This window comes from Cyprinus carpio, chromosome A16, assembly GCF_018340385.1.
Source record: "Cyprinus carpio isolate SPL01 chromosome A16, ASM1834038v1, whole genome shotgun sequence".
In the NCBI taxonomy this organism is placed as follows: domain Eukaryota; kingdom Metazoa; phylum Chordata; class Actinopteri; order Cypriniformes; family Cyprinidae; genus Cyprinus; species Cyprinus carpio.
The window spans coordinates 17611823-17634804 of NC_056587.1; the positions used below are offsets into that span (position 1 = coordinate 17611823).

At 37.0% G+C, this 22982-nt stretch overlaps 1 protein-coding gene across 1 annotated transcript; it reads right to left on the reverse strand.

Moving 5' to 3' along the window:
* Positions 1 to 3165: 3165 nt before the first annotated feature.
* LOC109060536 (SWI/SNF complex subunit SMARCC1-like) lies at positions 3166 to 20276 on the reverse strand. The gene is made up of 28 exons (XM_042773046.1): positions 20056 to 20276; positions 19005 to 19124; positions 18146 to 18231; positions 17935 to 18016; positions 17679 to 17771; positions 17521 to 17590; positions 17303 to 17372; positions 16052 to 16127; positions 15769 to 15894; positions 15363 to 15478; positions 14825 to 14952; positions 13833 to 13892; positions 13701 to 13738; positions 13385 to 13503; positions 12623 to 12694; positions 12368 to 12481; positions 12079 to 12232; positions 11877 to 11987; positions 11735 to 11794; positions 11360 to 11618; positions 10103 to 10264; positions 8813 to 8865; positions 8409 to 8550; positions 7719 to 7864; positions 7400 to 7534; positions 5595 to 5859; positions 4866 to 5009; positions 3166 to 4745 (listed from the first exon to the last, which is right to left on the reverse strand). Exons 1-28 carry the CDS (start codon positions 20239 to 20241, stop codon positions 4648 to 4650), a joined length of 3285 nt encoding a protein of 1094 aa, XP_042628980.1. The 5' UTR covers positions 20242 to 20276; the 3' UTR covers positions 3166 to 4647.
* Positions 20277 to 22982: the final 2706 nt, after the last annotated feature.

Here is a 22982-nt window from a genome sequence, read left to right on the forward strand (position 1 = left end):
TAGCCTTCTGTACAGCTGGAACTGTAAACCAGGAAGGTTTGATCAAAATCTGGTGATGCACTTGGCATTTATCAAGTGCATTCAATGTATACAACATCTAGGGAATCAATCCTATAACCTTCCATATAGCTAATATTTGATTAGCCGAATATGGGCTTTGCCAAGCTATCTTCATTTCTTCCATGCAGCCACACAGCCTGTGGCACTCAGCAGAGCACCCTCTTTTTTATTCACACATCTATGGATCTGCCACCATGGTTACGGAGGTGAAGGATGAAGACTGATGGAAAAACACACAAGCAAGAAGGAGGTGAGGGACAGAGATGGAGAGAGAGAAGAAATGAACCAGGGCGGAAAAATGAAGTCATAGCGGAAGAGGAAACCTGCTAAAAAAACTGGGGAGGAAAATGGGTTGAAAATAGGGAGATGATGAGTGAGAAATGATGTGACAAGTTCGCCTGAGCGGCTGCGGAGTGACCGCATTGTCTCATTGGCGATGGCAGAACTGCTAAAGCTCAAGGAAATAAGTGTTATTTTACGTGTTGTAATTATGAAACATCTAAACGAGTGGATAACCAATATGGGTTAAGATATGTAGACAGCAGAACAATTTGACAAAATAATGTGAACACCTGGAAAAAACACAATATTTATTTTCCACCATTTGCCTTTAATACAGCTTCCAACCCTAGAAAAGATTCATACCACTTCTGAATTGTTTCCAGTTGAATGTTGTCTATCAGAACATTTGCCAGTTGCTTCAGAGATGTTGAAGATAATCTGCTTCCCACTCTTTATTGGTGTCTGTGATCAGTTTTAGCCATTGCCGTTTTTTCATTGACTTTGTGCAGGTCTTGGTCAGGTGGAAACAAGTGTTTATTAAACATAATCTTTCTTAGTGTTTGACAGTCCCTATCAGTTCTCGCCCACTATTCTTCTTCACTGATGAAGTCTCGTCCTGCTTTGCGTACAAAGTCATAATTGTAGAGACTGCTTTTCTTAAAATACAAAACAATTGGGCTGTGAAGGCTACAAATGCTCCTGCTAAACATGATCCCACGATTTATCCTTTTTGGAAATCTGAGAAATCACCCATTTCACTGGCCGCTTGTTATAGTCGCTGAACTTAACATATACTACACTTATACAACATTTCACTGTAGTCTACACAAATTACATTTAACCTATAATAAGAGTGTTCACATTATTTTGCCCAACCCATGTAGGCTATACAAAACAATTTAAACCAGCATGACATTTGACCTGATTTACTGCATGAATGGAAATTTCTGGTCCGATCTTGTACGAATACTACAAATAAATATTTGTAATTTTAACAAAAAATCCTTTAAAATGATTTGCCTTTACTGTTGGCTTCATAATTCCAGTTTACAAAACCAAATTTTCTCCAGCAGAAACAAAAATGGTTGTGAACAGCATTTAATTTTTTACACTAAAATACTCAATTCAAACTATTATTTCATATAATCAGGGAGGCAAACTCATCATGGGTGAAAAAGGTGACAAAGATATCATTACACAAAATGAGCAAATAAATTTAGCCCTGTTGAGAATGAGAGAGATTTTCTCAAAAACAAAAAATCCTACCTATATATATATATATAAACGTAATGTGAAAAAATATGCACTGTCAAGGTTGCTTGTAATCCTGACATTAAGCAGAATGACCATTTCTCTGTTATCATGCCAGCAGGCACAAATAGTCTAACACAAACTGAACTAACACCATTAATAAGCTTTAACATTCTTTGAAAACAACATTTTCCACCCTTTATTCTCATTCAGCCATCTACAGAAGAAACAAACAAATGACAGTGAAATGAAAAGTGAAGGAGACAAACCTTGTCGCAACAATTCGGGAAATCTATGCCTTGTGCTTATACAAAAGCTGTATCTGAGTAAAGGAGATGTTTAATATCTTCCAAAATCACTGGGCGTTTAGGTATGCCTCGAGCACAATTTTATGACCTGGGCCTCATCTGGTATCTTTACACCAAACATAAATAACAGCTGTAAATGTTTCACATGGAGGCAGTGGGGTGCTCAAACACCAAGGTGACAAAATCTATTCAACATATGAGAAAATTTAAATGACCATCATATTTTGAAACTAAATGAGAATTATCAGCCTCTCTTGAAATATATAAAACATCCTGATTCTCCTTTGAAATGGGTTAACTAATTAATGGCAAACTACTCTCCAAACATATAGAAGTAAATGTTCCAAACTCAATATCGCAAATTTGAATCTATATAATTGCAGTTCTGTATTCATAATGTATTAAAATATTAGAAATAACCACCACATTCAGATTCTCCTCAAAGAATCATGTTAGAAGCTGCTGTAAATATTAGATACAAGCATGTGTGACACTTTCTATATTATTGTACTAACTTGCAAAATATCAAACAGGCTAGTTAATGAGCTATTACTTAATAGAATTTTTAATGCAACTTAATTAAAGCAGTCTATTGTTATTGCCAGTTTTACAAAAACTATCAAGACATTTAATGTTGTGCATTACAGTGGCTTTTCCCTCGGTTAAGAAATTAAGGTATCAGGAACTTCCCTTCCCTGTGGGCTAAAACTACTAATGCATAGCCTCTAGTGGGTAATTATTTTAAAGTGCCAATTTTTAGGAAAACACAACATTGGGAAAAAAAATAATACCCATTGCTTATCGTGCACAGTCTAACACGTTCCAGCCCTCCACATGCTGGATTATCCGGGTTAGAGATTACATTACATGAGGTTGTTATAATTCCTGCACATTTTTTCCTCCTCACTGAGCAGGATTTATATTTGCCAAAGAGCATTTGAAGCAAATGATGAGCAATTGTAAAAAAAAAAAAAAAAAAAAAAAAAAAAAAGATTGGAGAAATAAAAAAATAAAAACATTTGGGCGATAGAAAGTTTCTAATAACTACTATAATTACTTGCATAGTATTAGGATAGAGAATTAATAAAAATAAATCCATGAAGGCATCACTGTGCAAAAAATATAAAAGTTCCTAAAAATATATGACTTTAAATTAAGAATTTAATTTCCTCTGATTTCAGAGATTCATACACTCTTTAAAGTCAAACTCCCAGAAACCTAGGAATACATCAATAGGCAAATAAATCTGATGAATCGCTAGGACTTACAAAAACAAAACCCACTTTATTTAGACAGTGTTCAGGTCTCAGTATCAATGTGCCGGGTAAAAATGAAAAGAGTAGGCTACAAACTTCCAAGAACAGCGATAACTGAGTCTACACAAACTTTATTTTCTTAAAAATACATTACCATAAAATAAAAAGCAATAAAAGATATATATGCGGATTGGAGAGGGCAAGGTTTCACCCCATTTTTCGGTGATATACAGCCTGGAAAGTTTTGGAAGAGGAAATACGTGTGTATCTGCGTGCGTGTGTGTGTGTGTGTGTGTGTGTGTGTAGTGAAGTGGGCCGGGCCGTGTTGAAGTGAGGGCTTGGTTCACCTGAGGAGGAGGAGGACGACAGCCTCCACACAGCAGTAATGCAGCAGTCACATGGGCACACACAAAGAAAAGATAGAGAGACCAGCCATAACAGGAAGAGAGGAGAGAAGAGAGGTAGTAAAGTGAGAGAGGTAGAGCAAGGCGGGGCAGCTACTCTGTCAGCACCTAAGGGAGGAGCACAAAAGGCCAGCTACACCTAAGATAAGCAAAGTTCCTCCATCACTTCAGTGTGATACCATATACACCTCCATTTGCATTCTCAGAGAGAACAAAACAGAGGTTTTTAATGTGTGTTTGTCTGTGTTCGTACATCTGCACAGTATCTGAAGCAAACAAAGGTTAATGCATGTGTGGGTACATCTCTAAAAACAGCAGTTTGGTGTGCTTTCGTTCAGGGACACGGTACTCAGGACGCGATTAGGACAGCGGAGCACTCGTGGCGGTGTGAGTTACGGTCTCTGGGTCATAGCGTGGCTGACCAAGCAGAGTACCATAAAGCAAATCTGCTTCACACACCATGCACAGATTGAATACAATTGCACCGGCGAGGTAGATTATCAGCTAGATGTGCTCAAGGAAGGAAGCCACCGGGAATCCTGCTGAAATGGATACCGCACCACAAACACAAAAGGCAGTGGAAAGGTTCTCTGCACGCCACAGGACTCCAGAAGAGACGTGACACTGCAGAACGGCTCGTAGCTACAGTGTGATTTCGGTCTTCGAGAGATTAGTTTACGCGGATTAGCACAATATACACATATGATTCCATCAGTCACATTACAGGGAAGAGCCGGATGCCTGCAGCGACGTTTCTCTTCACATGCAGGAGTCTGCGGAACGCTCTCGAAAACAAACACAAAGGAGAGAAACAGAAGAGAAGCCAGTGCTATTACTAGCCAAGAGACCCAGGAAAGGCAGCACTCTTGACTTTGTGCCCTGAGCGTGTGAATGTTTACGAGTGAGGAGGTGAGTGCTCAGCTCAAACGAGAGGATTTAGAGATGACCCACCCATCAGCAAGGCAAAACTACAGAGGGCAAAGACAGCAGGTCTGTGGGGACCCCAGATTAATCTGGATTTAAGTCAAATGCACGTGTGTATCTGCGTGTGGATGTGTACGTGTGTGCAGGGACGGGGGGAATAGTTTAGTTTTCAGTAGCACGAGGAGGGGGTGCAGATACAGGAGGTCCCACTGGGCCAGAGGGCATCCCATCAGGCTGTGCGGTTGGAGGTGGAACTTGGTCTATAAGGAGACAATGATGTTGTTTTAAAAAATGCAGCCGAAAAAGAATATAGAGCCCAGGACAAATGTGCAATGCAGAGGAACAAGACGAAGGGATCTAGTGTCAGAACGGCTACTCACACATGCCATTGGGTGGTCCAGGGTGTCGAGGTCCCATCATGGGCAGCATGCCACCCTGTGGGGGTCCAACTGGGGGAGGTCCAGCCATCATTCGGCTTGGCATAGGCTGACCTGGCATGGGCTGGCCTGGTCCAACCATTGGTCCTGAATAAAGCAACAAAAGACACTTGAAAAGAGACGTATTGATGTGCTACAGAATATTCACTTTTGGAAAAGAATTAGCAGGGTTTCTGCAGGTTTTGTGAAGGTAAATTTAAGACTTAAGACCAAGTAAATAAATAAATGAAAGGGAAGAGAAGAAACATAGATAATGATAAAAAAAATAAAGTCTGCCAATAAGGAAAAACTAGCTTTTTAAAAAGGAAAACAAGTTTATTTATATTAGCAAATTTCAGCTTTCAATAATTTTAAAACAATCGAAATAAAATAATTTTTATGCCACGTTCCAAACACACAGTGCACTTGTGGTCCTCATTAAAAGCCCAAACTTGATGTTTAAATCAGTCAAATCATGTAACACGACTGTCGTAAAATGTAGACTACTGTGGGACATTCTTGATATTAAAAAGAACAGCGTTAAGCTCCAAAAGAGAATTCAAGCTGTTCTCCAGGTAACTTTCTGTTTGTGTACTCTGAGAACACAGCTCTGGAATGAATGTTTTGTTCAAGAAAGAGCAACCCAACAGAAGACCTCAAACACAAAACCAGAAGATCAGGGTGCATGGTGACCTGTCTGAGGGGCATGGTGAGGACCCATGGCATGGTGCATGGGGGGATATCCAGGGCCAGGGTGCCCAGGATGTCCTGGGTGCATGCCTGGAGGTGGGCCGTGTGGAGGTGGGCCATGCTGAGGTGGTCCATGATGTCCTCCTGCATTTTGCTGCGCAGCTGCTTGCTGCTCCATCTGCTGACGAGCCTTCATCTCTGCGTACTTCAACTGCTCCATGTGGAATGCCTGTCGCTCTGTCAAAAGCTGCTGCCTCTGGAGCTCCAGCTATAAAGAGGAAAACTACTGTTAAATCAACTCATAGTCTGATGGGAAATAAGGTAAAGTTTAAATTGATTTCTAGGGCTTTACTCACACAGTACACAATTTCAATTTGCTCTTCAAATTGAATCATTAGAACGCAATGCCAGCACTTATTTTGCAAGCAAACTAATCGGATCTATTCATTTGGGCAGTGCAGTCAACATCTGGTCTATTTAAAGCTGGTTGTTTGATATAAATTTGAGCAAAATGCCAAATAAAAGTAGGAAGCTATCAAAGTAGAAACAGAAGAATGAAAACTGGAAATTTGCCATCTGGTTATGTCCATCATGGCATCTTTTTGTGATTCTAATCACGAGGTGCATAAAAATAAATAAATAAATAAAATAAAAAGGAAATTACTGTTCAGAAAAAAAAAAATCCACTTATTACTGAATTTAGTTCATTTAATTAAAAAATTGTAACTTCAAAACATTTGAATGTTGTTCTGTCAACAAAAATAAATAAATAAAATAAAATGAATACAAAAATCATTAATTTCTTTATTTAATAATAATAAAAAAATATATATGGCCAACGGAACCAGTGTGGACTGGTTACGCATGCCAACAATGGTTATAAATGCCATCTTTATGCTGCAGCTTCGCAAGTTTAAGCAAAGGCCCACCAAAAGTATGTGTCACAAATATAGCATGAACCTGGCACAAAAATGTTTCAGTGAGCAGAAAACACTACTGCAGTAACAAACCTTTTTTGCGTTTTTTAGTGGTGTTGCTAGCCTGTGCAGAAGTCGCCAACATGCTTAACTAAAATCAAAGATGTATTTAGTGAATTTATGAACACTAGAAGGAAATAAACCCCTGGGCTGGGCTATATAAAGACATTCTTCATGCACTATTTACAGCAGCTAAATTGGGTTACTATCTTCAGCTACGTTTGCTAAAGCATTCTGCAGAGCCTTCCAAGCCTCTTGTGGACAGCGCCTCAGATTGATACAAAAGAACAAGGCACAGCACAGTTCAGATGATGAGTGAACTCTACAAGCACCAACAGAAATGAGGAGTTTACATTTCTACTGACAAACTCTAAAGTAAATCAGTAGTTGCTATTATAAAATAATAGTGTCAAAGCCAGTGTAAATCACAACCTCACACTAACAAACAAGTGGAAAAAAAATACAAATGCATCGACTGTATTAAGCAGGGAAGCAAATAAAATAAAAAATCTTGTTTTTTAAATAATAGATGATTATTATTGTTTTATCATTATTGATATTTTAAAAGATAATTCTACAATACAATATAATTTTTCCTACAGTGATTTTTTTGAAAGGTGAATTTGTTAGGTTCACTTAACTGTCACAAAAATGTTAATGCAAAAAAAAAAAAAAAAAAAAAAACTAAATTGGTTAAAAAAAAATACCTAAATGGTTAAGAAATCTATATAAAATTTATAAATAATATAAAGTATAAAATATATTGTTTGTGATTTCAGGGTGACATGTTCTTGACAGTCAGATTCACCAAAGACAATCAGCAATACTTACAGCTTCCTTCTCACGGTCCATTATGGTCTCCAGCTCCTCAAAGTGTCTAAGTTTGAGCTCCAGCTTCTTCATCTGAGTCTCTACCAGCAGAGCCACAAGAGATTTGATCTTCCTCTCTTCCACTGCAGCCAGGTGCTGAGACACAGAAAAACAACAGCGCATGAAATCAAGTTAGCCACCAGGGTGATAAAAAGACTTTGATTGGAGACGGCTACACAAAGCACACAGTTTCTGTTGGTCCCAACAACAGAAGTTAAAGAATTGGTAAACATTAAACCCAGTCACTGCTGCAGCCACAGCCATATCAGGGATGCATTACCTTTGCCTTGGTGGCAGCAGAGGCCAGGGCAGCAGCGGCGGCAGTGGCGATGTTGCCCTCTCCGATATCCAACTCAAGCTTTTTCTTTCCTTCTTCCTTCTCTTCCTCACCCTCCTTCCCTTCCTCTGTGGTCTCCATGTCCTCCTCTACAAATATAACAACAACAACAAAACAAAAATGTAATAATAATAATAAAAATAATAATAATGTGTGTGTGTATGTACGTACGTACGTACACACACACACACACACACACACACCGACACACACACACACACCGACACACACACACACACACCGACACACACACACACACACACACACACACACAGGAGGACATTTTGAACCATGTTGGTAACCAAACAGTTGTTGGTCCTCGATGACATTTATTTTTTTTCCATATTACCTACATTGTTGTGTTCAGCAGAAGACACAAACTCATACAGGTTTGGAACAACCGTGTAAATGGCAGAATTTAAATTTTTGGGTGAACAACATCCTTCAAAATTGTCCCTTTTGAGGGAAAAAAATCCTTTGATAACATGCAAAGCCAAGTTCAATACGTTGAAAAGGGAAAGGGGTGTATCAACTGGCCTTAAACATGCATCATGTCTCAATTTAACAGGGATAAAGGAGATTTTAGGCAAGCCCATGACCATTCGTTGCTACTGTGGCTGTCAGAGTCTGTACCTGCTGTCTTGGATTCTCCTCCCTCACTCTCTTCGTCGTCCTGTGGCTCAGATTTCTCTGTAGTCTCATTCTTTTCCTTCTCTGTCTCTGTCGGCTTTTCTGCAGACTCACCGGGCTTCTCTGCTTCATCCTTGGACTCCGCCTGCAACAGATGAGATGGGAAATGATGCGAGTCAGACAACATGAAACAAGCAAAATGCAAATGAAGTGCTGGTACAGATGACTATATAGAAAATAAGCTTCGAAGAACTAGACTCAATATGGAGACACAGACTGTAAAAAGGCGCAGTGCAAGGAATTCCAACAGTGCAGGGAAATAATCACTTCTGATCTGATTCCAATCAGACCCTAAACATGACACAGTAGGAACACATCCGGCTACTGGTGGCAGGGCCATATCTGACCTTATCAGGCTGAGAATCCGAGTCAGTGTCCATCTTCTCAGTCTCTGTAGGTTCTGTGAGTAAAGGAAAACAAACATTCATTAAAACACCAAATGCCAGATGGTGGAGTGTATTGGACAAAAAGGCAAAGAAATACATTTTCTGCTCAAATTGATTTTTATGAGGTTGTTAATAAGTCCCTCTTAACCTGACTTGGTCAAAAATACAGTAAAAAGAAACACTGTAAATTATAACTTGCATATTACATTTCCTAAAAGAATATTAAATGTTATATTTCAATTTAAAGTAACTGTTATCTGATTTAATATATTTTAAAATGTAATTTATACAACAATGAATTTCAGTGTCACATGATTCTTCAGAAATCATTCTAATATGATGATTTGGTGCTTAAGAAACATTTCTTACTATCTATGTTGAAAACAGTTGTGATGCTTGATATTTTTGTAGAAACCATAATTTGAAAACCACTTCTCAGGCACTTATTTAAAATTGAATTTACCAAACAAGTCTTAACTGTCACTTTTTGATTAATTTAATGCAGCCTTTTCTAAACAAACATATTAATTTCTTTAAAAAAAAAAATCTGATTGACCCCAAACTTTTCAACAGTAATGCACATGTAAGGGAAAAATGTGTTTGAAATGTAGCCATAGTGGACAATGAAGCATCAGTGTGAACAGGGTCAAACAAAGGCATTGCAAAGTCAAAACTAAAGAGCCTGACAGCACTCAGAGGGCAAAAAAAGTAACCAGCCATTAAAGAAGAGTACAGTGTGGCCAACTAAGTGAATGACCTTATGAACAGGCATTAGAGCATCAGAGCTGAGGCACATATGACGTTGGTGCCTTTAATAAGATAAGTGTGGTAAAGCATGCACTGGCACACCATGTCACACTAGGACACTCCACTGACCCAGTTTCAACCACTCCCATGACTGTGCCCCATCTGCCAGCGCTGCATAATGCCATCAGCTACCATTGTAATCAGTCATACATGCTACCTCCAGTGCTGTGTTGTTTCACACAATTAATGTATTATTATACAAGGTCTATAAAAGTTTAGAAAGGTGTAAAGGTGAGATTTGTATCATGTTCTTTTTAATTTGACTCTAATTGTTATGAAATTACGACAAGCCCATGCACAGCTGATGAGGGTCATTGAGTTTGTCTATTTGTCCATAAGTAAAGATCTGACGCCACCTAGTGGACGTAGCTAGAACTACACAGGCACAATTAGCGAGATGGAAATCCCACCCATCAGAGCTAATTTCCCCTTATGCAAAATTACCTGTTTTCTCTGGTTCCTCAGGAGCTGTGCCAGCAATTCCACTGTTCTCCAGGCCGAACGCAGGGTCTACTTTTCCTGTGCTGCGTGCAGCCTCCTGCACCTTCTTCACATGAGCCTCCACCAGCTCCGTGGGAACCTCCTCACGCACACGCGAGAACTCCTCTATAATCAATGGACAGAAATATCTTCTTAAAATACACAATGGCACACAATGTAGTTCTTCGTGAGCTATTAAAGTTCCATAACCACCCTGTTTTGCAATGCAGAAGCTATTTTCACTGAATGTGTGAGACTTCTGTGTGAGAATAACTGGTTTTGTGCTACAAACTGGGCTGTTTATGATTACGATAAATTAAAGTTATATAATAACTAGGTGCTGTCGATTCCACAGGTTAATTTGGTGCAAATAATTATTGGGGGGGGGGGGGGGGGGGAGGGGGGGGGGGGATACATTATTCCCGTATATCTGCAGTATTGCAAATGTGAAATTGATTGTACACAATAGTTCAGTAAACAAATTAATATTGTGTTACATTTTAGACATAACGTTGTCATTTTTTTTCTTGATTTCAGCAAAAGAAAGAGTTTCAAACAAAGCAAAAGGAGAACCGTTGTGCCTTTCTAAGCAATTCACAGTGGTGTTTTGTTACTGAATGAATGAGCAGTTTTTAATGAATTGAATGAGCCAATGATTCAATGAGCCATTTATAAAGCCAGTCACTTGCTTAGTTTCTGAATAAGTCGTTTGAACAAATCAGTTGTATGAATGAGTCACTCATTAATACAGTGACTTGCTGCAACCTACTTGTGGTTTTAGTTTTAGATTTAGAGTAACGTTTTTATTTAAAAAAAAATAAAAAATCCACTATTCTATTTTTAAATCCTATTTATGCCCATTTAGAATCCATTAATTGATAGCATTATGTACGCAATTAATTCATGTCCCCTCTGAACAGTTTGGGAAACCTAAATGCCACTTCAGAAGCAGCTTAAAGTCACACTATAGCCTTAAAAGTTCGTGTAATAAATTTTGTTGAATCAAAATATGTCTAAAGCTACTTTTTTTGTCATGTCTAGTCAATACTTTTCTCATTTAAAACAATGATGGCTTAATCTTTTGGGGGTAATTTCATCAATATTTGATTAAAAATTTAATTTGCAATTAATGACACCAGAAGCCTAGCACATTAAAGTTACAAATGGTCACACTCGCTCATATTAAAAATAAGGTGGATACACCAAAACTTGACAACATACCCAAAGCTGCTTTGGCAGCAGCTGCCGCCACACGCGGATCAACCACAGAGGCAAGAAATGCAACAGTGCTCATGACAGGATTTCCTGATTGGCTGAAGGGGATCGGCTGGTAAGCCAGAGGGCCTAGCGAGGCTTCAGAACTCTCCAGGTATTGATCCTCTATGGGCAGCCGCAGGAAGTGCAAGATGCACTCATCTTGTGTACGACTGCCCACATGCTCTGAAACCTTATTCCAGTCATCCTTATACATCTCCAGAGCCTGGAATTATTAGTTTAAATAATATTATTAAAAACAAAACAGTGTGAAAGGAGAATCTTATGGTACAGAAGAGATTTATGATCCCCAATGTTTTATTTTAATGATTCAGATCTCACCTCCAACAGAAGCAACGTTTCTTGCTCAGTCCACTCTCTGCCACCAGCAGCCCCTTTACCCTGTAAGGCAAACGATCACATCAAGAAACTATGAAAGATAAAAGAAAAATCAGTGACAAATTCCAAGTATTAGGTGACTTGCCTTTGGATTCTTCTTTGAGTAAATATCTGTACGGAGGCCAAAGTTCTGCAGGTCAGTTGGCTTGTCTTTGCCCTTTTCTGGGAAGTTCAGCATCTGCTGAGCAGGGGGAACCTGGAATGAAAAGCAGCCACTTTATTGCAACTTTATTTACAAGAAAGCTTGTGCCTTCTGGGTATTAAAAGGGAAGCTACCCCAGTCTCACCTGTGGGGGGCGGTGGTGCAGCGGCACCAACCCAGAGGGAGTATCAGCCAGAACGTTGAAATGAGGCGTTGGTGGAGGGCCCATGGGGAGGGGTCTGCTCTCAGAGTCAACCTGGTAGTTCACCAGCCCCCACTGTTCCAAAAAGGCATGCACTCTGGGGTAAAAAAAAAACAAAAAAACACACACACACATTGACAACACTGAAGGTAAATATACAACAACTAAACTAAATACTCCCATTTAACTATATGCAAGGCTCTCTGCATAATATTCTAATAAATGTTCTGACCTCATGACTGCACACACATCTCCAGTGAGGTTCCTCCTGCAGGAGGTGGAGGTCAGGTACTCCTGAGGATTCAGCCGGTATGTGTCAATCATGAAGTTACGATAAGCCAGATAGCTAAGGAATAGATAATAAACAGAGTATGGAAGTTGGGACAGAAAAACAAACATGCATCGTAAGAGAACTACAAAGAAACATGGGAGCATAATGATGTAAAGTGTATGATATTTTAATGTGAATTCTAATGTACAAACTTACATCTCTGGAGTCTTAGATTTGTTTTTGCCATTGAAGAACTCTGGCAGGGCACGCCTCTCAATTTCATGTATACTGGGGAAAAAGAAAAGAAATGACATTCAAGTTTATTTGTATATCGCTTTTTACGATACAAATTGTTGCAATGCAACTTTACAGAAAATTAAGTTTCTACAATATATTTAGTAGCTGTAACTGGTTAAGCTGTAACATTTTATAAAAGGTATTTTTACTTTCAAAAAAAGTTTAACCAAAGCTTAACCAAAAATTATTCTCTAAACCACATTTACTACAGTGGTTCTCAATCAAGGGACCAGGGGTCCACTAGGGGGCCTCAACAAACTTCCAAGGGGGCCACAGGATGACTCAAGTTAAATTAGTTCATGAGTCAAATAATTAAATCAAATTAAAATGTATACAATCTTTTTACATTAAAAATATAGAACTACTTCATTGCAACATGTAATTATTTTAAGTTTAACTATTGTTTCATTAAAGAACACAGCTCCTAAAATAATTGCAGTAAGTTTAATATTGACAATCCCTAGCTTTTTAATAATAATAATAAATAAAGAGATTGCAAAGAAGCAGCTTTATCATAACTACTGCAGAACATACCAGAGGAAATATCACAGCATATATGAGGGAGAGTTTTCCAAAATTGTGTTGGACAAAAAGGTTGAGAACCACAGCTCTATAACATTATTTCCATCCAAACAAGGTCTCAGGACATTGCTACAGCACGTGGTGGAGGGGATTTGATACCTGTTGTAGTCAAACCAGGCAGCATAGCTGGGTATAATGATGTGATGGGTTTGTTCAGTCACGTTGTCCTCAGAGTCGATCAGACGATTGACCTCTGTTTTGCCCTGTTCATCCTCCTCCTGTCAATTACAATTTGTAACACTTTCAGAACCATTTGATTCCGTATAAATGGCTTGGCATTAAAGTCATATATTGCTAGACTACTTAATTTATGGATAAAATGCAAGGATTGTTTTCAACAGAATGATGTGCATCTGTTATAATAATGGAGAGAAACTTTCCAAAAACTCTGTATTACAGGATGAAGAGACACTACCTTGCCTCCAGATGCTAGTGAATCATCTTCCTGGTCATCTAAGAGGGCAAACAAAATTAATGTGATCATTTACATTTCCTCAGAGAAGATATCATATTCATAACCAAAACAAATATGAAGTAAAGCACTCACCCAAATCAGCAACTGTTCCGCCTTTCACTGGTGTGTTCTCACTGTCCTTTTTCTGGTTGACTGCAAGCAGTAAGGCAGAGGACATTAAGCAAAGCAGCTGATGATGATGCATCAGAGAGACAATTCAATGCAATAACGTTTAAAAGCTTTCAGTGTAAAATAGGGTTGGGTATCGAAAATCGATTCTAATTCCAGAATTCTTTTGAATCATTCATTAAAGAGATTCATTCAAAAACACTGATTCATCCAATAATGAAACAAGTAAATCTTAAGTGAATCACTGAATCATTCATTCATAAATTACATGTGATTTTTGTAAAAAAAAAAAAAAAAAAAAAAAAAAAAAAAAAAAAAAAACCACATGTAATTAATGAATTTATAAAGAAATCTCAATTTATCCAGAATTGTACAGCTCTATTTTTCACACAAACAGCTCTTAATCGAGTGCAGATTAAGTAGCCTGCTGATTTTTGTTCATGGTATTCAGTTGCAACTAAATGTTTTGCAAAAAGAGACACAGAATAAATATGTTTGATATCTAAATTTTTGAATTCTTTTTTTTTTTAAGCACATTGGAATTGAAACTGGGAATCGATATGCAGAATCAGAACAAATAAAATTCAAACAATATCCAACCCTAGTGTAAAGTAAGACAACGAAAGTAGGGCACAGCGTGTAATAGAAGAATGTCTATTTTAGCCATGAACTGAATTTCCATGCATTCAGAGAGGCTTTAAAAAAAATGGTGCTATGAACTATGAAATAAAAGCTCAGCAAAGACAGCTCAGACATCTAAGTCATGCAAGTAGTTGTCAACCAGACGTTTTTATCCAAAGTCACTTACTAAACATACTACTGATAACAGAAAAAGGCTACCTTAAGTAACCCAGGGTATGATCAAGTGTACAATGGCAGAAGCTCTCTGATTATCCCTTGCATGTTTAAAAAACACCACCTGTTCAAATAAGGGACTGTTAATCAAGAAGACTGACCATTTTTTGGCAATGTAACTTCCTCCATTCCCGGCACAGGGGAGGGATCTTCCAGGTCCTTTGTGAGGTCTTCATCCTGCTCGTCATCATTTTGATGTCCACGGCGCCTCCCCTGTGATCCAGGATTCCTGTTTGAGGTAAATGAATGAAAGTGACTGTTACATTTAAAATGATCATGACTAATTACATTTTATACAAGAAATGTTTCTTGTATGAAAAGCAGCAAATCAACATAGAATGATTTCTGAAGGATCACGTGACAATGAAGTCTGGAGAAAAGGCTGCTGAAAAATCAGTGTTGCCATCACAAAAAAATAAATGACATTTTAAAACATATTGACATAGAAATCAATTATTTAAAATTGTAATACTATTTCATAATATTCCTGCTTTTTCTGTATTTTTAGCAAATAAAAGCAGCATTGGTAAGCATAAGAGACTTCTTTGAAAAACATTTTTTTTTTTTTTTTTAATCTTACAGACTCCAAACATTTGAACTGTAGTGCACGTATTTATCAGACTCTAACAAGATAGTTACCCTTTCTTGCCCTTTTTGCGGGACTCTGCAGGGGTGCTGGGTGGGGATGGAGAGCGTCTCCTCTTCTTGCCGGCAACCAGGGACTTGCGGTCCTTACGATCGGGTGTACGGGAAGACTGATCAGAACCATGGAGGGGTGAAGGATGAGAGAAAGAGCGAGAGAATGAGAGAATGGAACGGTCTTACACACAAGGGGGAGGGGGGTGCTGAGGGGATATTTGGGTGGGTGGGTGAGGTACGTGAGGGTGAGGCAGCAAGGAAGAGCTTTAGAGGATGATTGACAGACACATACACAGTGACAGAACAAACCCTGCCAAGATCTCAAAGGGTCTGGCTTAGCAACACAACGAAAATCAAAACATGCACCATATCTATTTTTTAGTGCTCATGTCTTTGGGTCTCTTACCACTTCCTCCCCTGGAAAGATCCGCTGGCGGAAACTCACAGGCTTCTTGTTCTCATCCACTTCGTAATCTTCCTCATTCATCCACTCGTTGAAAGCATCTGTGTCAAAGACCCATTTTGCATGCACCTGAGGGAATCACAGAGCGTACTAAGAAAACACTGCAAAATTGTATCTGGCTGTATCACTTACAATATGATTATGCCTCATAATGTAAGGTTTTTGAAATGTGTTTATTTTAAAACTGTGAATTAGGAAACATCAAAATATTTACAGATCCCCTTACCCTCCATGGTTTCTCAGAACTTGGTGGATCCTCAACATCTCCATCCACATCACTTGTTGATATCCATGTATCATAGCTGAAGAGTTAAACAAGCATAACTATCATAAGAAGAACTGGTAGATAGACGACATTAGGCTTGCTGTGATATTCAGTGTTGACGGTGATAAACCACAACACCGGTTACGTCACTGTCTTTTTTTTTTTTTTATAGTAATAAAAATCATTTAGTTTAGTTACAGAACAGACACTACAATTAAAAACTGAATGCGGTTGTTCAGTGCAGTGTGCCGAATGATAGTCGAATCACAGATTTAATTTATCACGTCAGGAGAATGAGTCGAGCTAACTGACAAGAGTGAGGTGAGAAAAACAAGACGATGGCGGAAGACACTGCTTCAAAACGAAATGCAAAAGCGCCTGTTTGGCAATATTTAGGATTTTGAAAATCCTGTTGACTTTTGACATTTTCTAAGGTGATTTTGTAAGTTTTTATTTTTTACATTTGTTTCTTATTTATTTGGTTCCACAGTGTTTGCTGATTTTACGTTAATTAAACTGTAATTTATTTATTTTACATCAAGGTGTGTGCAATATCCACAAGCTTTCTTATTTGTTTTGCTAGTAAACAATCTACTTTCTGATTTATTTGGTTCCACAGCATTTGCTGATTTTCAGTGGGGGTTTTTATATTTAAATTTTGTGTAAGTTATTTATTTTATATTAAGCCTATAGCATTGTGTATTTTTATTAGGTTTGTTAATAAATCTTCTGTTTAAAATAACAGAGTTTGTCGTTGTACCGTTCCGCTGTTGTCCATTCAAGCAATTGATGCCAAATTGTCGCTAATTCAAAAGTGAAAGTAAAATGCACAAAAGAGGGAAAACTCCAACGAACCCAACCCCCCCCCCCCCCCCCAGTGAAATCGGTGTTGTCATACGTCGATTAACCGGTGGGAAAATTTCCTCACCGTCACAACACTAGACAACATATAATAAAATATAAGATCGTAGTTAAATGATGTTCAGTTTCACACACAAAAAAAATTATATATTTACACTTCTTTTATATATATATATATATATATATATATATATATATATATATATATATATATATATATATATATATATATATATATATATATATATATATATATATATATATATATATATATATACACACATACACATTTTAAATAAATATAGAATTCATCTTTTTTTTCCTTCACACAAACATACAGTATGTACCAACCTGTCAGGATAATTGCCCCAGTGAACCAAAACTTGCTTGTCTTTGCGCATGACAGGACGTAGCCATTCCTCTGAACGGCAGAAGCAGAATTCAAAAGGTAAGTTCAAGAAAACACCAAATATAATGTCCCATTAAAAGAAATTTACTGAAGAAGGAAGATAATAGAATACTTTTGTTCATCTAGAAGAAGTCTTTTGTTATAAAAGTCAAACACCAACCTTCTTCCACCTGGGCTGTGGAGGGGTAAATAATATGAGTGGCCTTTGACTTATCTTCAGTGATGGTTCCCTAGTAGTTTGAGTGAAACAAAAACAAATAAGTGCAAAAAACACAAGATGGAATTTTAGAAATAACCTAATCGATCATCGTTTTTCACCTGATGTCTCTTAATGATGTCTTTGAGCTTACTGGCTTGCTTTTGCTCCATGTCAGACACAATGTACACAATTGGTCGGGTCAGAGAGTTGTTCTGCAGGGAAGAATGAGATATTCATTATTGCATACAGAGAACATTCAGTGTAACCACATATTCAGGACTGGGAGAACCAAGTGTGACAAAAATCAACAAAGCACATTTACAATGAGTCCTATTATATATTTAGACTCATGCACCACAGCACAAGGATCACAACCTGAACAAGAGTCTTCTCAATATTCATGAACATCTCCACGTTTCTATCCATTCTGGATGGATTCTGCAGATCAAACCTCCTCCTGAAGAAATTCAGGCAAATCAATATTAATCATATCAGCATTATCTTTTAAACATTACAACTTTGAGGGTGTTGTCATTACAGGTATAATCCCAACTATCTTTTTCACCATTCCTGAGATTCTACTCACCAGCCTTGCTCACTTTTGAACTTGTATGCAGAACCCAGAATGTGGCAAAGGGCTCCTCCAGGTTTGAAATCCAGAAAGATCTTTGCCTAGAACGACAGAATGACTTGGTTTACAATTATATAAAAATGTACACATTTCTGCAGAATTGTAACATAAAAACATGGCACTGTATTTAAAATTTGTCACAAGTAATAAGTTACAGTATAGAGGGGAATGATGAAGAGCACTTTTAAGGGATAATTCACCTTAAAATGACAATTCTGTCAGTAACTCAACCTCATGTCATTCAAAATCCATAAGACATCTTTGAAACACAATGAAGATATCAATCTTCAAAAATTTCGCAAAGAGATTGTAAAAGAATCCATATGAACTGAGCGGTTTAATTCAAGCTTTCTGAAGAGAATCACTTTGTATGATTTTACATATTTAATTTTGGCTTTAATTTACACATAAACATTAATTGACGCACATACATAGAGCCCATCAAAATATGAACAACAGCAGCTCAGTGCACAATAACAAACCTCATTGGTTCTTGTGTGACAAATAAGTATGTATGAGCTCCTGTTCACTATATTTGATGTGCTCTATTTATGTGCATTGATCAATGCTTGTATGTGAATAAAAGCCTGATTTAAATCTGCTCATCTTATAAATTTTGTCTTCATTAGAGACTTTAACTACTGTAGGATTTAACTACTCGGTTCCTATGGATTGCATTTACTTCTGTTTTATGAGCTTTGGGTGAATGGACTTTCACTGGGGAGATTATCTTCAGTTGTGTTTTGAAGATGAGTCTTTATTAGATTTGGCAAGTGAAGAATAAGAAGTGTAAACACTGCAAATCGAGACTTACAGGTAGTTTGGTAAGAGCAGGATTGCTGACTCTACGCCCAAATGCATCCTCCTGAAACTGCAGCAACTGCACCACCAGCGCAGCCAAAGTTTTGCTTGTAGGAGAGTCGGTTTGGACATACTGCAGAAAAATTATAAGCCACAATAAATACTAGAAAATCAGTCAGAAACCTCTATGTATCAGATCTTTATGTTGTTGTTTTCAGTAATCACACAAAAACAAAAATACCCTCAATCATTAGAGTCTTATTTGAGGAAATAATACTGAAGGTGCATAATAAATTAACTTCATTCACAAAGGTGCTTTACAGGAGAATAATATTGGACAAACCAGAGCACGGGTGAAATTATCCAGTGCCAACAAATATCTGCCAAAGAAAAACCATCACACTTGATTTAAACAAGCTTTGTGGGGTAGATATCACACTAACAAAAGTTCCATGGTTTATATGGACACAGTTCCTTAATAAATACTATGGGATTCTTGCCATACCTTAGAGTCCCATATAAATACCATGATGGGTGACAATTATAATTGTTCCTAATACCTAATATTATACTATTGCTGAATCATGGTACCACCAGAACTGATGAATAAACATTAGAGAATCAGTAAACAAACTTCAACACAAACAACCGAAGCTTTGTGGCGAGAATCACCAAGTGTCCTCTGATATTTAAAGCAGTGGACTTCATTAAAAACAGGGCATGCCCCAAAATGTCAAAATATTGAAGATAAAGACAGTAATTTGGCATATTTTAAGAAATAACCATCATGATGGCAGATCACACATTTCAGTCACTATCGTTAGCGCGCCTGCTAACTTAACAGCCCACAACATTTCTGCTTAAAACAACACAAGAGCAAAACTCGCTGGCTAAAATGCCAGCATGGAACCTAAACAACATCTGCACCACTGCTCTGATTCGACCCTTTCGAATAATCGATTATAACAGAAAATAAACAATAAGGAAACAAGCGTGCCGCTTCTTGTAGCTATTGTGTGATGCGCGCGCGCCCCCATTCAACGGGCGCCTCACGAGCCGCAGACCTTCTTATAATGTTTCCCAATCCACAGCCGAACTGTCTCCAACTGAGACACCGTTTCCGAGCTCTCCCAAAATTTGGAAGAAGGCCCTCCGTCTTTTTTACGTCCGATCGAGGAACCGGCGCCCGACTGGCCGGCCGATGGTCCTCCGGAGCCCGTTCCGCCCGCTGCAGTCGCCGCTGTCGCCATTGTTTCTTTATTAGCGATAGAGGCTAGTAGTCGGTGGAAAATGTTTTAAAGCAACACTGCGCCTGCGCAACGGTCGACGCAAGCGTCGTTGGTTAAGGAACTCTCGCGAGATGTAATTTTTCTCACACTGTACAACAATTACTATTTTTGCATTATTGTAAGGGGTAGGTTTAGGGTTGGGGTAGGTGTAGACGTAAATAAAACACAATCTAATACGTAGAAAATTCAATTTATTGTTAGCTTCCGGTTTTTGCTGTAACGTATCCCTTCTAGCCACAACCATCTTTTTTTTCTGTCAGAACATACAAAGGATATATATACAATTATTGGCTTAAATAATATATTCAAATTTTCCTCTCAAAATGATATACAATCCATAATATTTAGATTACAATTGAATTTGGCAGGACTCGTACTGCTGATAATAGAATTCGAATACAAAACATTCTAAATTATAATTTAAACAAAATTTATTGCAACATTATACAAGTGAAGTTTGAGACAGTAATAATTTTTAAATGTCCAATTCAGGTAAAATTGTGCCAGTGATAGCAATATGCAATAACTGTTCCCTTTACTTCCTCTATATGGATATTTCACATCCAATTTTTAAGTATCTATACATCACCACTTCCACCCACAATATTGTTCTATTAACTTATTTTTTACCTTGATATATAGCCTAATTCTCTCTTGTAATCAGATTGGCTAAAGACTTACTGTACCATAAATGATCACCAACAGAAACCCTGAGATGATTGATGGAGCTCAAGAAAATGACTACAGCAACCCACTGTATGTTAAATGAACTTAAACACACATATACCTTTAAAAATGTCTACAGCTATTAACAGATTACATCCCAAACACTTTTAACTGACGTTATTAATAACCAAATGTGATAAAGCAAAACCTATAATTACTAACATGTCTATTCAAGCTTGTTTGCTATTCCATCAGACTTGCATTATTAGGCATAACATCTTTTATTCTTTTTCCAAATATGACACAAGGCAACGGGCAGCATTCTGTTATTCTTGAGCTAATCACATTGACTTTTTTCATGTCATCATTTTATTTCAACTAAATTTCTCAGAATATTTATGCTTTATTACTCAACTTTTAAAATATTCCCAGCATTCCAGGTCATCGTTGTTTGTAATGTCTTGTAGAAGTTAATCAGAAACATCAGGATCGTTTATTCATACAGCATTCAACAGCAACCACAAACACTTTTCACAGTAGTTCTACTAATATGAGCATAATCAAGTCAAACCCATCTATCACAGGCCATGTTATATAAAAGAGACCAGTCATTCATTCAACTCAATTTTGAAAAAATGTGTAATTACTTTACCTATCAGTGGCGGTTCTAGCTTGTATGGCACCCCTTCTGCCACCTCTAAATAACTTTTGCATATAAAGGGGTCCAGACTGCGACCAAATGAAACATTATTCATTTCAGGGTTTCTACAACCTTTTGAGTGAAGTTCAAGCACTTTTCAATGGCTTTCAAGTATTTGACACAACTATTTATAGCCCTTTAAAGCTCTAAAAATGATCCATTTTAAATTGTATTTATAATGGGATGACCAAATTTTACTTTGTGGTAAACAAACACTTATTAAAATAAAAAAAATACATCAAATTACCACTGTAACCAGTAGATGGCAGCAGAGAAGCTTTAATTGGGTTATTAGTCATTAATTTCCACTTTTTTACTTAATATTTTAAGATAATAAAATCACTATTATAACACATCAAATCATCAAGAAATCAAATTTTGTCAAAATTTAGCTTTTTTTGTATGCAGAAAGAAAAATCTCAAAGTGCCTTGAAAAGTACAAACTTTTTTTCAATTTGTGACCTTTTATAATCACTCAAGTTGTTGGTCAGTTCAGTATTATACTATAGAAGAATAATGGCACATTAAATAAGAGTAGTATATATACATTTTCTGTATAAACATTAGATTTGGCATGTTTCTTTTTTTTTTTTTTTTTTTTTTTTGTTTTTTTTTAATACAGAAGACAGTATAAAAACAAAAGAAATACACCAAACCAAAGACAAACAGAATGTTTAGTGCAACGATACTCCCCAGCCTTCCAATACATGTTAGAAGAAAAAGTTTGTAATAATAACAATAATAATAATAATTTATTTTATTTATTTATTTAACCTTTATTTAACCAGATTATCTCATTGAGATTTAAAACCTCTTTTTCAAGAGAGACCTGACCAAAATGGCAGCATATTATCAGCACATAATTCTAAATATGATCACCAAACAAATACACAACAACAAGAGACATTTAAACAATATCCTCAGATACATAAACAAACAGCATCAACATCAGACTACTTAAAAGTACAATTTATACCAACCATAGGTTTAAAACGATTTGGCTTTATATTATAATAATACAAGTTGTAATATATTAATATATACAGATGTAGTATGGACCCATTACTATTAATGATTATAAAATATATATATATATATATATATATATATATATATATATATATATATATATATATATGAAGAAATCATTTGAATATATGTAAGATTTAAACTATAGTGAATAATTATTGTTTTTGTTACCATTCCTGTCCCCATTGCCGTCCTGAGAATAAGGCTTATACTAAATATATAGTAATTTAATGATTAAAAATTCTGCTCTCTGGTGAATTCTCTCACAATAAACAACAAAGTACAGATGTATACAATGCAAGTAGTA